We start from the raw sequence: 17,727 nt of genomic DNA on the forward strand, positions 1-17,727 counted from the left end.
TGCTGAAGCAGCGAGGCAGGGATAGCTGAACCGCGGACCGCCAGAAACTACTGCCTCAACTATATTCAGGAAAGTCCTCTTACTTTTTGCGGAGACAGCTTCCTCAAAATCTTTTTCAAAATTTAGCTGCCAAGAGCCAACAAAAAAAGTTGAACACTCAATCTAAACTTTAAGTATCAGAAAACATTGGACTGAATAAGGCTGAATGTAGCTGTAAAAGATACAGCGATTAAAGTGGCTGAACTTTCAACACCATGTTTGTCCGATGGCATACTAAGGACCAAAACAGACAACAATCTAAATCCATAGGCATTTTGACGCTTGTAATAATCATTGAAAGTTTTTCAGGTTAAGGAGGAACTTACTCTGAATACAACACTTCCTCTCGATGGACATAAGCAGATACTACCTATGAAAGTTCAAGTAATCAAACAGAATAAACAAGTTATGCAGTATTTTAAGACAGCAGAAGGCGCTGGGGGGAGATACTTTTATTAAAAATATTTACCGTCTTTTGAAAGCATTAACGTTTCTAATTCACAAAATGATGTCACGCAAAACAGAGAGCTACTTTTTCGGTTGCAGCAATCTTAATGCCTTAAATGAGTGAAGTGTGGAGTTATCATGTTATTGTACGAAGAATGAAAAAGACCATACCATTTAATGACTCAAAAGCTTACTCCAGTGAGAAGACTTTAATTTAAGAACCATTTTGATAAAAACTTCAATGTCTGGTGTCTTGCATATGTAAACACTAGACAATCTTTGATTACAATTTCATGTTGGCTATTTCTTGAAACAATTCCCTTTGTTCGTAATTATTACATTAGTCTTTCATATAATTTCAACCAACCATCGGAGTGAATACGTCTTGTGCTAGGACCAACCATACAATATACAAAAAAAAGCAAATATAAAAATAGAAGAACTTTTGTTAGATATGTTGCAATACATAGACATTAGTTTCTAAGTACAACAGCATACAACATTACATGATTTTATTAATATTCTTTTTGTATGAGCTGACCAGTATAAGGAAACAATTCATAATTGCATTAAATAGTTTGATGCAATCTAGCAAACTTGTTCAGGTTGCATTTTCTCGATTACTGTTCCAGACGCATTGCCCATAAACACAATAAGAAAATAAATTTGTATCTGAAATGACAACGAGAGCAGTGCAAGTTTACAAAACAAAGTTCTAGTTTCCAAAAGTCCAGTAAATAATTTTAAGCAGTAACGTTTTTATTTATTCTCCTCTGCGAAGGTGTTGCCAGTGCAGTTCAAAATGACAGAAATACAGCATATGTTGCTGCTCCTGGTGTAACAAAGAAAACTGTTGTCATTCCTTGCATTTCACAATCATATCAACCGTCTCAAGTAATTTAGTTGTTCCTTAGCAAGGGAAGCACAGTCTGATCCCAGCTCTCCTCCCACCGCAGTTGTTTGGCTTCTCGTAAGTTCTTCCTGAACTTGATCATTTTGCTCGAAGAGCTTGGAAAACCAGTAAAGATCATCTGACATCGAAAACAGAGAAACCATTTAGAGATGCATATATATAAGAATTCAGTTCAAGGCTTTTAGAATGGATTCATTTTTAAGAAGACCCTTAAATGCAATCATTATACATGAACAGAAGGGTTGTATTTTACAAGACTTACGACTTTCCACACAGAAAGTCACTGGAGCTAGTGTAAAACTAAAGACAACACTCAGAACTGTAATAAACATTACACATTCAGGAATTCCAACTGACAAACGTACACTAGTTTGGTCTATTACAGAGTGTGTTACTTGCAAATGTATTAGAGCCACATAGCCTAAATTTAGCAGAACCAAGCTAACATTTCAAATTCCACAAGTGAAAGGGTAAGGAACTCCTCAAACTTGACCACTCTACCAGCTTACTCAGTCCATAGGGTCTCTACAGTACAATAGCCATCATGCATTCACAAATCAGTTTCTGATTTTGGTTTCATTTTCATGGAAATAAATAAGTACTAAATTCCTACACTTGAATTTGAGAGGGTAGTAATTCATTACTCATTGTGCGGGGATTTGCCAAACAAATCTAGGATCCAATACAGCTCAATTGGAACGGTACTAACTTTAATTTCTCCTCAATAACTTTGTTTTACCTCTCCAATTAGGTGATTTAGATAACTAATTCTGTTCTGCTGCCCGTAATTACTTCTCCATTTTGTTAATCTTTTCAGTACAAACTTTAAAATAATAACTTAGGAGTAAACCACTTCCACTTATCATATTCATGGTTGACAAGTAGAGATGACTAGGGTGCTGCTTTATTTAATATCCTGTGCATTAGGTATCTCCAACAGATAGCTTGAGAGGCACTAGAAACTCAGCAGCTACCAACAGGTAGCTCTTGGACATGGAGCCCAGCTTAATACATATTTCCAAGGATTTGAAACTTAGCCGTGCTGCCTTCTGCATTGTACAGGTGTTAGCACTGCTAAGTGGTAGACCCTAGAAGTGGCAGCCACCCTGACCGTTTCCAAAGTTCCATGCTCAAACCACTTACAATCCGATTGACAGAATGAAGCCAGTAATATAATCAATATACATGCAGCAAAGTTCCTGCGGAAGCAGACCCTGATGATGTGTGCTCTACTGTGTGTAAGCTGGGAAGAAGCAGAGTTCCTCAAGTGTGAGACAGCAAAAGTTGCGTATATGAACATAAATATATATGAAGAACGTGCCTGATGTGGCAACTACTGTAAAGGTTTTTCTATTAGTAGCTTGATATGATTTCTATTGTTAAAACTCAGCGGTCTTTATAGAAGAAGTTGTTGGAGACCCCCGATACGTGGGCTCATCGTATTCAATCTTGTTCACTGGTTCGTTTGAAGCCTGAGGTACATCAATTTCAGATATAGCTTCACCAACATTTGTTTCCATTTTTCTGTTAATGAGATATATTATTTCACGGCCTTTGATTATCTCCCTTTCTGAACATATAGAACGTAAAATCTTTGCAGAGTACTAATTATCAGACCAAGAAAGAGGGACAGGGCTTAGTCTCATCACTGTCCGAGGTCTGTAATATCAAATGAAGGGTATACCGACCAAAGGCTTTGGAACAATTATTCCTTGTGTAAGATTACAGGTGGCTATGCTATCAAGTAGCCTACAAGCCGATAAATTGGATTTATTTCTAGCTCATGTACTAAAATTACTGGTTACAATGGGGACGCGCATTTGGCCTGACTCACTGCCACATTTCCTGGTGTTGCCTGCCTTGCTTTTTCCCGGGTCTTCTGCCTCCTGCTGCCTCGTCACCACCTGTCCCGAGGTCTCTGCGCCGGCCGGAGGGAACTACAACATCCAAAATCCCCGGGGGCGTTAATTTGATTCTTGAGAGGGCAGGGACAAGGAACCGAAGGGATGTGGGTATAAATGTCCTACCCCTAGAGTTCTTTTATCGTAATATAGCTTCAGCAGATGGAAGCAGGGTAGACATGATTGGCAGGGCACAACACAGGGGTCCAAATGAGTTTACTGTTCAAACGCAAAACAGATTTGAGATATTCCCCAACCTTGAGGAGATAGATTGACTGGATCACCCGGAAATAGCAGAAATTCCCACGCCTAGCGGGGCACTAGAAATTAATATGCCTCCTGTATTAAGTGCTCCGAGAAGGAATATTGAGATAGGGACTAGGATACTTAGCTGGAACATCGCTGGGCTAAGTAACAAGGCTAATGATACCAAATGGAGGGATTGTCTCATTGAGTGTGACATTATTGGGCTGCAGGAAACTTGGGACATTAAAAACACATTTCTCCTGGATGGTTATGCAGCATTCTGGTCACCTGCTATTGTTTCCTCAATGGGGAGGGCAAAGGGAGGGTTACTGACCTTGATCTCTCTAAGAATAGAGGGCACTTATGCCAAAGTGGAGACTGGAACCCCTTATTGTCTAGCTGTGCAAATTCAATCCAAGGATGCTGGCATTTGACTTATTGTCAATTTTTATAATTCTTTTGATAAAGTTTTTTTTATGAATATTTAGTCAGGCTATATGATTTTTTGGAATCTTATAGTAAAAAAAATATAGATTGCTATTCGGTTATTGTGCTGGGTGATTTTAATCTTCACTGCTGTAAAGGAAACTGTTATGTTTTGGATAGTCTAGAACCGACTGATCTAGAGAATACACACTTTGAGCAGTCGCCACAGGGATCATATCTGGAGGAACTGCTTGCAGAAAATGATCTGACTTACCCAAATCATAATGAGGGGGAAGTACCCACATTTAAAGGCAAGGGTCCTGGATCAACCATTGACTACATTTTTGTTAGCTCGACAGTAGCCAATAGAGTAAGTGGATGTAGTGTTTCGTGGTCTACCTTTAGTGATCACAACCCTGTCACACTGACTTTGATAGACGACTTAAAGAAAAAGGAAAAAAGTTATAAAACAGTGGGTAATCTGGATATAAGGCCCACAGACCAAGCTCGTCGTCTTAAATGGTGCAGGGTGGTGCCTCGTGACTTCCATGACAAGTTAATAGCTAAGGTTGGTCATGAAATGTCCATTTGTTCGACAGAAGGCAAGATGGATAAGGAGGTTTTGGTGGCCTATGCTAAAAACTGTGCCCAAATTGATAGGGATCTTAAATTGCCATGTAAGAGCCATGATAGGGCCGGGGAAAGATGGTTTAAACACAATCGTTCTATAGCCCATCGGAAATTATTGGGAGCACTGAAATCTACCCCTCCGGATAAATTAGCCATAGCCGGGCTAAGACGCACATATAAGATGGCCCTAAGGAACAGGAAGAGGGAAATCAGGGTGGAGGCCTGGAATGAGCTCTTATCCATCGATGTTGTCAAAAATAGCGCAAAATTTTGGGCGGTGGTCAATAGGCCCTTCTTCCACGAAACGCATAACAGCGAACTTGACTGTGGTATTCAGGAACAGGGTTGGCATAGTCATTTTAAACAAGTTTATGGTGGGAAGACACGTGTGCCAACCTGGACCTTAACATCAAACAATACAACTTATCCCTTACTGAGTCAGAGGTATCGGAGGCAATAACTCAAATGACGAGCAACAAGGCCCCTGGACCGGACGGAGCGCCGGCAGACCTTTTTAAGTCTGACATTAAGACATGGTCAAGGATATTGTATAATGTCTTTGTCAATGCCTGTCAATTGGGTCTGCCTAATACATGGGCAAAATCCGTTATAGTCCCAGTTTTTAAAAAAGGTAACAGAGAGGATCCTAGCTGCTATCGCCCGATATCTCTTATTGATTCTTCAGTTAAGGTCCTAGGAAGGGTAGTATTAAGTCAACTAACTGGCTGGCTCGAGGAGACGGGAACACTTTCTGTTATGCAGTATGGCTTCAGAAAGGGGAAGGGCACAATAGACCAATGCCTTAATCTGCAATTATTGATTGGGAAATATACAGTTGCCAAGAAGAGTGCACTTTTTTTGGCCTTTATGGACCCGTCCTCGGCCTTTGACCGAGTGAACAGGTCCAAACTGTGGACTATACTTCTGATTTTAGGAGTTGATAAAAACATTGTCCACTTCCTAGCGGATTTGCATAGGGATCTAACTGCTAATGTGAGGTATGATAAACTGGGCAATTGTACCAAAGGAATATCTATTGTCAATGGTGTTAGGCAGGGGTGTATTTTGGTGCCCCTGCTCTTCACACTTTACATTAACAATCTGGATTCCACCTTATGTGCCTCATGTAAAGATATCCCCAGTGCTGGGAAACGTATGATCCCGGCACTCCTTTATGCGGACAATGCCGCCCTCTTAGCTAGAACTGCGGTAGGACTCCAATTACTTTTAAACTCCTTTGCGGCATTCATGAGATCATTAGACCCAAGTGTTAATTTCTCGAAATCTCATGTAATGGCCATTGGTCAGAGAACCGCAAGGGTCAAAACTCTTCATTGTGAGGGGAATATTTTAACCCGGGTCTCGACATTTCCATATCTAGGAGTTCTATTTGATGACCAGGGATCCTGGGGATCTCAAATTCTAGCTAAAAAAACTGTCTTGATTAGAGCTACATCGGCTGTCTTAGGTTTTGCTCGCAAATTGGGAGCCAGGCCTATGAAGGCCCTTCTTCAAATATACAGAGCCAAATGTGTTTCCCTTGCAATGTATGGGGCAGATTCATGGGGCTTCAAGAATGTGAAGATCGTACAAATGGTCGAAGATAGGTTCCTCAGGAATATTTTATCTGTCCCGCAATCAACAGCCAATTACTTTGTCCATTAGGAATGTGGAATTGGCTTTGTTGAAGACTGAATTGCTGTGGCACCTTTGTTAAAATGGATTGCGACTTGGCTGAACCCTGAACTAGTGCTAAACCATGACATTCTGAAAGATTGTATGGCACTTGATCATGGGCACTGTATTCCTTGGCTTAAATATGTCCAAAGTCTATCGGAAAAGTTGGGTAGGCCTGAATTATATAACTCACCAGAGAAATTATTGAGGGGAGATATAAAATGGAAGAAAGAAACTTATTTGCAAGTAGCCTTTATGGGTACAGAAGAAAGGGAGTTGGAAAAGGAGACAGTAAGGGCTCACCTATTACGAAAAAGTACCCTGTCCATGTAACCATATCTGGACATTGTCACTAATCCTAATCACCGTTTTTTATTGATTAGATTTAGATTAGATCAATTTCATTTTCTCCTTGGGATTCCCCAGGTTGGAAGAGGGTTGAAGACCTTGGAGTTTGTACTTGTGACAATTTTTCTGGCCAGGACATTATGCACTTTATGTTTTTTTGTGAACACCTCACTTGTATACGGAAGCGCTTTATCTTCCCGATTTTAGGTAACAAGGGTTTTGTGCAAGTCAAGCCAGCATTATTATATTTGCAGATGCTTACAAATGTATGGGAAATCTTTAACACTGCTAACTTCCTAACTGCAGCTGTTAGAATCATAAGGAGAATAAGTTAAGCTCAAATGATGTATGTTTTAGCTCATTGTCGTGTCCAGATGTAATTTACCCAAACTGCATTTTCCGTCTGTTTTTATGTATGTAAATATCCGTATAATTTTTAACTAATTTTTTTAACATGTAAAATTGTGGTTTTATATCTCTTTTTGACATTACATGTTTTTTTACTATGCTTTTATGGTTTGCACATAAACCGAATAAAGTAAATTTGACTGATTGACTGATTACTGGTTACAATAACATCAAATATTGAATGCCATTAAATAGTTAGTTTTCGGAGGAGCTACGACGGCGAACAAGATGGCTGCTTAGGCTCTCGGCTCTGCCGACCTCCGTATCCCGCAGCAAGATCCTGCATGATATCCTGCTTTTAAGCCCAGCCCCTGCGTACATGAACAGTTCCTCATTCCGGAGGTGAAATCCCGGGAATTTTATCGGCCGGTTTCACGGAGTTACACCGTGTTGAAGATTGCGGCCTACTCCGGCAGCGAAGCTGGGGCCTCGAGTATCTGCGTGGTCGAGTGGTAGTGCAACAACAACGGCTGAGAGACCCAGGCAGGGTCCGGTCGATCCTAGTGGAGGCTTCTTTTGCGCCTGGAATTGGCAGTTACTGCTCTTTTTGCTCAGCACTGATGGAGTGGTGACCTTGCTTGCTGCTGGCGGCGGGCAGGGGTTCCCGTCCCGCGGACCCGGCGCCGGCTCCCTCCGGGGCTCGGCGGGTCGGGGCCCCGGCCTGCGGCGATAAGCCGGATGATCGCGGCTGTGGAGAACAACGGGCTGCTGTCTATGCTTGCATTCTTGTGATCCCTGTCGGTCCCCCCGGCGACACCAATCCACTCGGTGGGTGATTGTGGTCGGTCTCGGGTGTGAGATCATGGATCGAAATGTAGCCGAGCCATCGCTGAGGCCATTATTGGCAGAACTCTGGGCGCTTAAATCGCAAATGACTGTCTCCATGAATAAAATGGATGCAAGCCTGTCGGGGATTTTGCATATTGTACTGGACCCTGCCCCACTATTTGAACTACCATCGGTAGCCATTCAACCAGCGGCCATTTTGCCTCACTTTGAGGACCCCATGGGGACGCGATTATTGGAATCACCGGACGTAGCCCTGGATGATGGTGTCCTGGAGGTCGTGAGAGTGCCACTGCACCTTCCACTGTTATCGACTCTCAAAGAATTGAATGGCTTCCTACCCCCGGAGACTTGTATTGTGGACCCTTTCTCATCTGGTGATCGTCTCCCCCCCTTTTTGGAAATGCTACGACCCCGGGGCAAGAAACATCGAGACTGTCTTGTCGGGAGAGGGAGGCTTTCTGTACATGAAGTTCCCGTGGACTCGATTGCTGCAAGCGGTTACGGATTGACTTTCGGTGACTTTCCTCTCCTCTATGACTTGCTTATATGCCCTTGGGTCTCATTGGGAAGGGCTTGTGTGCTGGTCCGGAAGGGTCAGGGGTGAGATTACTTAACTCGGGCGGATTGAAATGCTATTGTGACTGTTCGACTTACGATGATTTGAGTTCAGAGGCTGGGCAGTGTGTCATGGTTCCCCCTATTTACTTTCATAAGGCTCGCATAACATCCGTTTCATTGCGATAGGGGGTGCCTGTTTCTGGCGGGGGGAGTAAGGGGCTGGGGGCAAGTACTACTAGGCCCTCCTCCGTTTTTTCTCTTTCTTTCCCTTCTTTTAGGGGTTTTAGTTTTTAGGGCGACAGGCACACTGCTAGTGGGGTTAGGCTATAGCCATAGGCAGGGGTGCAGGGTGGGGGGTTGGACGGGGGGGGGGTTTATTTTGCCTTTTTTATTTTCTATGGCCTTTTTCTCCCTTCCCTTTCTTTCCTTTCGGGTCAGTATCGTCTGGGTACTATTCTGATTACACTGTGTTCTGGAATTTAGTGCTTTCTAGGTTAACCGATAGTCCGGGTGGGCAGGATCTGGGAACTGGCGCTTATGAAACTGTCTCCTGTATTGTTGCTCGTCTCGCTGTATAGGTATTGGCGCCAGGGTCCTTCATATTGTTGTTTCTGACGTATATCCTGTTTTTTGACCTGTCCCCCGTCTCCTTTCACTTGAGTATATGGCACCTGATCCGTCTATCTCTATAATATAAAATGAAACCTTTATTATATTCTGTACCCTATTCATACGCTCCAAGATAAACGTTCTCCTGAATCGCTGCAGGACCTCAGGGTTGTCGGCTGATGAGCTGTGCTGAACCGTGATATGTTTGGTTACATTTCTGACTAGCGGCCGGCCCCTGCGGTTGTAGGCCCATACTTGTACATTTATAGTGCTGCAATAAAGGTTTAAAAAAAAATAAAAAATAGTTTGTTTTCCTGACCATTAGAAAGAAACTTGTGTGACATCCGTGGGATGCAATAAGCTACCAAATTGAATGTGTTTCCAGTTATTGATGTTAAATATTAGAATCTCTAACCAATGAAAGTGATCACAGCTTTTACCACCAATTGTGAGTGGATCATGATCATTTTGGGCCATATTCTGCCACATTTTTTTGGCTCCCTTTCTTGGTGGAGCAGGTTAAATTGAATGTGATTAAATGATCGGTGATCATGGCACAAATCATAAGGCTTGAATCTTAAACTGACTTTCTCCTATGAGGCAGCAGTTTAAACGCGTTTTTTAGCGTAATTACTGCTGCTATTAAAAGCCCTCCCTTAATTTCTTGATTGTTTAAATCATTTTGTCACGGTCTTCAGGCTTCTTTAAAAAGCCAGCGTGAACTTTCTTTAAATTTACAGGATGAAATAATGTTTTCCTTCTAAAACTAATCGTAGGTTCCTCACTAAGAATGTTGTTAAGAGTAAAATAAGGTGGGGGCGCTAGGTAGCGCATGGGTGGAATGGCAGCTATGGAGTGAGGCTCCCACAGACCAACTGAGAAAATCCGGCATTTATCCGCCTATCTACTCACACTTAGAACTTAAAAGTGTGAAATGTTATCCTGAACTTCGGGCACTGCTGCGGGGCTTGAAAATTGCCGAGAGCAGGTGATCGGAGAGGCTGCAGAGAGGGTGAGGTGTGCACCGAGAGAAACGCTGGCTGCCCTTGAAACGGACTGGCGGAGTGACTGCCTACACGAGCCCCAGGCTCACCACGAGGCAGCTGGGCCGTGAAGCGGCCGTGCGGAGAAGCCCTGGGGTATGGAGAGGTGACTGCAGGGCCTTTGTGTACACCCGAGACGGAGCTGACAAGCGACGTGTGTAGCGCGGTAAGGAGGGAATCTGCTGCGTTGCACCGATAATGTACTGACCTGGGGGCACGTAGGTGAGAAAGTCTGTCTGGCGGAAGAGCTTTGGGGCCATCTTGGGGACGAGCGAAGTGGATCTTGCGCCTTCTGAGTTCACGGCCCGAGGGAAGGCATCCTGCTGTGCGCGCCGCCCGCTGCTATCGCACATTGTCTTCATAGCGCCCCCCGTGGCGGTTCGGCTCCATTACGGGCCCCTAGCTGCAGCCTGCCTCGAGATAGATCGGTGAGGTAGCCACGCCACAGGGGGGGGGCAGGAGGGGGCTAGAAGCTGTTAGACTGACAATAAGTGGAGAGGAAAGTCCTAACCACAGCCCTACTGCCGCTATTGCAGGGAGCGCTGGAGAGGGGCATGTGTGGACAGTAAAATCAGCGGTACAAGGCCTGGGAGGCGACATTGCCCATAATATCCCCTAGTGGTTTGGCGAGGTAGGAGCTCTGCAGGCGATGCACGCGTGGGACAGTTCCAACTTGAAGGGGCATTTAATTTGTGGTGCTTGGTCCTACACCCCCACCAGAGGACTGAGAGCTGGAGTGGGGGTTGGAGACTGTAAACTCGGTGGCCTTTGAAGATGGAAATCTTGTGCTCTGGCCTGTTGCCGTTATTGCAAGGAGCATTGGAGTGAAGGAAGAGGGTGGATGGTGCGACCAATACCACACAACGCAGAGGGCGAAATGTTCTATACTTTTCACTAAGGAGGCAGTATAGTGTCACTTAAACATACAATAGGGGTAACCACGGACAGCAGCCTGCCTTCGCCCCAACTACAGTAGACTGTCTGATTTGCAGTGGCTGGGCCTCTACGGGAGGGCTGGGAGAATAACTGTGACTGATAGTATATGCTTATATCATGGCTGATTTCAGAAGGCTGCGCCGTGGTGGACTATAGCGGGCAGTGTGGTTGGGCTAATTAACTTCGTAAGAGTAACGGTGAAGAGGGGGCAGGAGCCTGCCAGTGCCGGGTGCTGGAGCTACAATGGGGAGACCGGATGCCTGCCAACCGCGCCTAATGTTTGACAACTCAAAAAAAAAAATGCCAACAGCAAAATGTGGATGGGGACCCTGGAGCCAACGCCCCTCAGCAGGATTCCCAACAGGGACCTGGGGATGATCTCAAGTCGCTTCTAAGTGTAGTCCGACAAGGCTTCGCAACTATGGCTGAGAAGATTAATACAATCTCCACACGGATGGACGCCATTGTGCGCACAATAGAAGGCCACGAGGAACGACTCAGAGGCTGGGGACTGCAGTTGCTTTTACCAGCGCTCCGTGAGGGGAACGGTATTTCAGCGCCATCCACGCCGCCAGCCACAATTTGGGGACCCAGGACCCTGTTTGCCTGCCCACGCTGACCGCCGCGCCGCTGCTGGGTTAAACTACATGACCCAGCTGCCCCAGGCTGCAGGAGCGAGCGTGACGTCATCCACGCGCCCGGAGGCGCCTTAACAGGAGGGAACGCCTCTTGCCCCGCGAGTCGCGCGTGGGAGCAGCCGGGAGAAGCCAAGGACAAGGGCGGGGCCATCTGCGGCCATCAGAGGCCAGAGGAGGCCGGGCCACCCTCCTAAGAAGTCAGAATGGGCAAGCGAAAACAAAATGAGTAATGAGAGCTATGGGGGAAAAGTCGCTAAAGTTGCACGTAAGTTCGAGTCAATAATCTCTTACTTAACGTCCGCAGTGGGGGCCATTAACCAAGAAATTGCAAATGCTGAGAAAGAGTTGGGGCTCGAAAGGTTGGTTACAGAAGAGACATTGCTTGATATGAATAATACGATCACACCAGAGCCCAATCCAGTTCCCATAGAGACTCTGCTACATCACCCAAACACCGAGACGAACAATGAGCCCTTGCGCACCTTGTCTTCCATTGCTCAGTCATTGTCAGAAGAGGTTCCAGGCCCTAGTAGACCACAGTCTTTCGACAGTCGTAATAGTGCCAAGAAATGCGCACGTAAGGCCAAACACCGCAACAAAGACCCAGCCCAGGACATTGTAAATAACCTGGCGGACAAGATGGAAGAGTTGTTCAACGCACGTACTGAACCTCTGTTGGTGAGCATTGCCAAAGACATTGTTGACTCACTAAATACATGCGTGGCAGGCCTACTCAAAAGGTCAGAGACTATTGATGTGTTCATAAAGGATTACCGCAACCAAAATCAACATTCTGTCCCACAATATAACACTGTTGATAATTGTGGTTGTAGGAATATGGAAATAGTGGAGTCCGATGCGTCCCCCAACACTCCACGAACCATTGTGCCCCAGACCCAACCCCCATCAGCCGCCATCTTGGGGTCACTTGAAAACAACATGGGGAAGGTCACTTCACACAGCAGCCCGGCTGCCAATATAAAGACTACAAATAAGAAATATGCTGTACAGGCTAATACGAGGAAAATGTCTTCCTCCCCTAGTGAGGTTAAACTGTATCTTCCCCCACAGGCTGCCCCTTTTGTAGCAGTACTGACACGGGTTCCTCCTTTAGAACCTAATTGTAGCGAGTCCACTGCAGATCTTTTAGACACAACCAGGAAATGGTGTAGGCAGTATTCATGTGGGGATGTTGATATTTCACCCTTTATCAATATGGTTAGAAGGGTTGGCTGGTTAGGACAACAACCTAAAACTTTGTTGAGGACTGTATTGTGGTATATTTTAGCAAGAAGGATTTAGCGGATAGACTGTTCTGGGATGGGTCTGAGCTTAAAAACACTGGTATAAGACATGTACCCCTGGGTTATTTTTACCCCCGCGAAACATCAATCAAGTAATTACTGTTCCCCTAGCCCGAAGGGTTTCAGAAAGGAAAGTACTCCCTATCTGGGGTGCGGTGAATTCGGCGGGTTTTCTCCGCTGGATTCTACCACCTTTTATCCTCCCCCTCCACAACATGGTGCCTGGCAGGGGCAGGGTGTAGCGAACCCACAGAGTGGGGGTTTAAATTTGTCCAATCGTTTTTCCCCCCTGTGTTCCTTGGAGGAGATCGATAGACTAAACAAATTAAATGATATACAAGAGGTGATCGACCCCAACCCCCCCAGAGATAATGCCTGTAGAATCCTTAGCTGGAACATCGCCGGTATTAGATCTAAATTGCAAGATGAAAACTGGTTGGCCCTAGTTAAATCATATGACATCTTAGCATCCTGGGATACAACACACAGTTTTATTTTGGATGGCTATGTCCTTTTCAGCACCCCGGCTATCCCAGGATTGATAGGTAGACCAAAGGGAGGTTTGGCTCTTTTAGTATCACTGAATATAAATGGAGTGCTTAAACAGTTGGACTCTGGTTCCCATAACTGCTTAATCGTTGAATTGTCAGTCACTAATCTCCCAACTGTGTTATTCATTAATTTCTATAATTCCCCTGATAGTACTGGTCTGAATCAACACCTAGTGCCCCTAGAGGATTTCTTGGACAGTTACAGAAGTAAACAGAACATCTTTGAGGTTTTCCTCATGGGCGACTTTAACATCTACCCATGCAGTCTAGAGTGTATTTTGGAAGATAGCGAGGGGCCCCCAAATTCGCTAACTACACACTTCCAACACACTAAGCACGGTGAAGCTCTGGAGAATCTCCTGGCCTCCCTGAATCTATATGTATTAAGATGTGGTGTTGGTGGACCAAGACCAATTGCATTTAAGGGTGGTCTTACTGGAACAGTTATTGATTATATTTTCTTGTCATTCTTAGTTTTGGCAGAAGTTTTAAATTATAGGGTAGTAGATTCTGTTTTTAGTGACCATAACCCTGTGACTCTAGAGGTGGTTACAGGGAGGTCTCTGAGTTTTAAAGAGAAGCATGTTCAAACTGTTATGGATTTGTCTCCTAAAGATCAGGGCAGAAGACTAAAATGGGCTAACCTGATTCCAGATTTTTTTTTACATAACGTTCTGAGCAAGGTTGAACAGGAGGTGGGAATATGTTTGGACAATTTAGCACCCAACACTGAGATTGTTGAAGCTTTTAATGTAATATGTCAACAAGTTTACAATGATTTGAGGGTTAAAAATAATAATGGCAGCCAAATAGGCAAAAGATGGTTCGATCATAACTGTTCTAAAGCACACTCTGCCCTTCACAAAGCTCTGAAAAAAGTGCCTAGAGATAGAGCACAAATAGCAACATTACGGAAATTATACAAACAAGCTATCCACGCCCGTAAATGGCAGATTAAAAGTGAAGCTTGGACTCAACTGTTATCAGAAGAGGCCTTGCGAGATAGTGCTAAGGCCTGGCCCATTATTAATCAGCCCTTTTTTTCGGGGGTGGAAAACCAAATTTTGGAATGCTCTATCCTAGATGAGCTATGACTTGCCCACTTTGGCAGCATTTATTCCCAGCCGAGTACTGAGCCTCCTCAAGTGACCCTAATGTCGTGCCAATTAGGGCCTATTATGGCCTTTGAGGAGGCAGATGTTGAAAAAGCCATTAATGAAACTCAAATCAACAAGGCCCCGGTTCCAGACGGGGTCCCAGCTGACCTGTATAAGAGTGCCCCTAAATTCTGGGCTAAGATCCTCACGAATGTTTTTAATGCCTTTAGAGATAATAATCATCCGCAGTCTTGGGCTAAGTCCATTATTATACCAATCTTTAAAAAGGGACAACGTGGAGATCCGGCCTGTTACAGGCCCATCTCCCTAATTGACTCTGCTGTTAAAATCTTAGGCAGAGTCATATTAGGCAGGCTCACAGACTGGCTTGAGGACAGTGGTATCATGTCCAACGCCCAGTACAGCTTTAGGGCCAGGAGAAGCACTGTGGACCAGTGCCGGAATCTCCAACTTTTAATCAGCAAATACACGATTGCTAAGGAGGGTTCCTTATACATGGCTTTTATGGACCTCTCCTCGGCTTTTGATTTAGTCAATAGGTCAAAGCTGTGGAAGGTCCTTCTAGAACTAGGCATCGATCCTCGCTTAGTTGGTTTTTTAGCTGACCTTCACCGAGGTCTCTTAGCCTCAGTTAGAGTTACCCAAGCGGGAAGGTGCACAAGTCACTTTAAGTTGGAGGGGGGGGTCAGGCAAGGATGTATCCTGGCCCCCCTTCTCTATACATTATATATAAACGCTTTGGAGTCAGCACTAGCAGAGGCCACTGTGTGAGTAACCAATATCCCGGTCCTCCTATACACGGACGCCGCAGTCCTTTTAGCCCGATCGGGGGTTGCCCTGAATAGACTGCTCGCCTCATTCAGTGACTTTATGTCATCATTCGATTTGAAAATTAATACAGCTAAATCCCAGGAAATGGTGGTTGGAGCCTGTAGTAGAAAAAGGAAATGCAGATCCTTCTTCTGTGAGGGGGAAGAAGTAAAGAGGGTTCCCAATTTCTCTTATTTGGGTGTCATCTTCAATGAGAAAGGAACCTGGGGTCCCCAACAAAAGTTTAAAAGCAACGCAGTCGCCAGGTCGTCTGCGGCTTTGCTGGGATTCGCCAAACGGCTGGGAGCCAGACCAATGGAGGCTATACTTAAAGTTTATGAAGCCAGATGTCTGGCGATAGCCACCTACGGCTCCGCTATCTGGGGGTACATATATCAAGATGACATCCAAAAGGTGGAGAATACATTTTTAAGATCTCTCCTCTCCGTTCCACAGTCCACCCCCACCTTTTCAACTCACTCAGAGTTAGGGTTGGGTTTTGTTACAAATTTATTGAAATCCGCCCCTGTGATTTGCTGGATTAAAACCTGGCTTAACCAGGAAATCTCCCTTAGCCACCTGATCCTTAAGGATTGTCTTGCTCTGGACAAAGCTCACAAGATCCCATGGTTGGCCTATATCAAGGTTATGCTCACGAAATTAGGCAGACCAGAGCTTTTTCATTCCCAAGGATGTATTAAAAGAGAAGACGTGAGGGAGATTAAAATTGATCTGTTAAATTTATTTACTGTTGAGCGGGAGGCAACAGTGATGGAAAAACCGCTTGTAAGAAGAAACTATGCACTTTTAACCACCCCTGGTATCGAACCCTATTTTATTTTGGTAACGAGACCGTTTCATCGGTTTCTTTTAACAAGATTTTGTTTTAACTTAATACATTTTATGCTTGGACACTTCCCTACATGGACCAACCCAGATAAGGCTATACGCTGTGACTGTGACAATTTTTCTACACAGGACACACTACATTTTATAATGTTTTGTTGACCATTACACAGAAATTAGGAAAAAATACCTCCTGCCAATTTTGAGGGAGGCGGGTTTTATCCAGGTGAGGCCCGCTCTATTGTTTTTGCAACTCCTATCTAGCGCACGAGTCACTTTTCATGTAGCAAGCTACTTGGTAGCGTGTGTCCGTGTTAATAACAGTCGCCGCAGGTCTCAGGGCATTCTCCCCTAGCATATGAATTAATTGTTTGTTTTTAAATGTAACGCTGAGAAACCTTTTAAATTGTGTTTTAATTAAGTGTTATTTATACCAATGTCATATTTGTTTCCATTGGACTGCTACTGTTTATTCCCTGTGATGTATTTGTATCCATGTCTTTTTTTGATTTTTATTAATCGAATAAAAGTATTTTGACTGACTGACTGACTCAGAGGCGGAGCAATGAGTGTCAGATGTGGAGGACTCTACCGTTAAATTGAAAAAAGCAACAACGAAAAATTGACAAGTTGCTCAAGGTTATTGCGGCACAGAGTGGGGATATTGAGGCCCACAGCCGGAGGAATAACATACGAATTTTAGGGGTGCCAGAAAGCACAAATACTGGGAAAATGGAGGAGTACGTGGAGCGGTTGTTAGAAGCAATATTACAAAAGAATAGAGAGGTGCACTCGATAAAGTCAGCAACGCGAAAAGTTCATTGATTATATGAGTTTTCTGTTCTTTCTTTAATGTATTCTTTATTTTCCTTAAAATACACAGGCACAGCTTGTTACAAGCAGTAGTGGGTACAGAATTGCTCTCCCCCAGTTTGTGGTCGAACGTGCCCATCGATCCTTGGGGCCGCGGCCCTCTCCTGGCAATACTCCTAGACCTATTATTGCTCGCCTGATGAACTACAGAGAAAGAGATGTCGCCTTACATGTTGCCTGAGAGAAAAAAAAATTGACATATGATGGCATACCTATTACTATGTACACTGATTTCACGATCCACGTGCAAGAAGAGCGGTGTAAGTTTTTGGGAGTTAAACAAAAACTCAGACAAGCTCAAATCGACTACGCGCTGCTATATCCGGCTCGCCTTCGAATTACTCATCAGGGGTCGCAAAAATTCTTCACTAACCCGCAACAGATGGAGGACTATCTAAAGCATCTCAAGAGACAGAAGAGAGTGCAACCAGACCCAGAGGACTCTCCAAGATCCCAGTCACCGGAGGAAGAATATATGTTGCAGTGCGCGGTTCTCTTGCGCTATGGGACTGCACTTTGGAAGTGATGGACACTACGCACGTATGCATTGAGGTCATTGTAATGTTGATATTTTGTGGGGTGGGAGGAAGTGATACGCTGTCGGTCACCCTCAAGAC

At 44.5% G+C, this 17,727-nt stretch overlaps 1 protein-coding gene across 1 annotated transcript in view; it reads right to left on the reverse strand.

Annotated features, from left to right (window-relative positions):
- Positions 1 to 680: 680 nt before the first annotated feature.
- The window catches only part of ALG1 (ALG1 chitobiosyldiphosphodolichol beta-mannosyltransferase), a 442,794-nt gene continuing 425,747 nt past the window's right edge, over positions 681 to 17,727 (reverse strand). Inside the window, exon 13 of the mRNA XM_086941231.1 lies at positions 681 to 1,517. Within this exon, the coding sequence (XP_086797357.1) occupies positions 1,386 to 1,517 (132 nt within the window). The 3' untranslated portion in view covers positions 681 to 1,385. The remainder of the gene's footprint in view (positions 1,518 to 17,727) is intronic.

Source organism: Lissotriton vulgaris, chromosome 10 (genome assembly GCF_964263255.1).
Source record: "Lissotriton vulgaris chromosome 10, aLisVul1.2, whole genome shotgun sequence".
Classification (NCBI taxonomy): Eukaryota; Metazoa; Chordata; class Amphibia; order Caudata; family Salamandridae; genus Lissotriton; species Lissotriton vulgaris.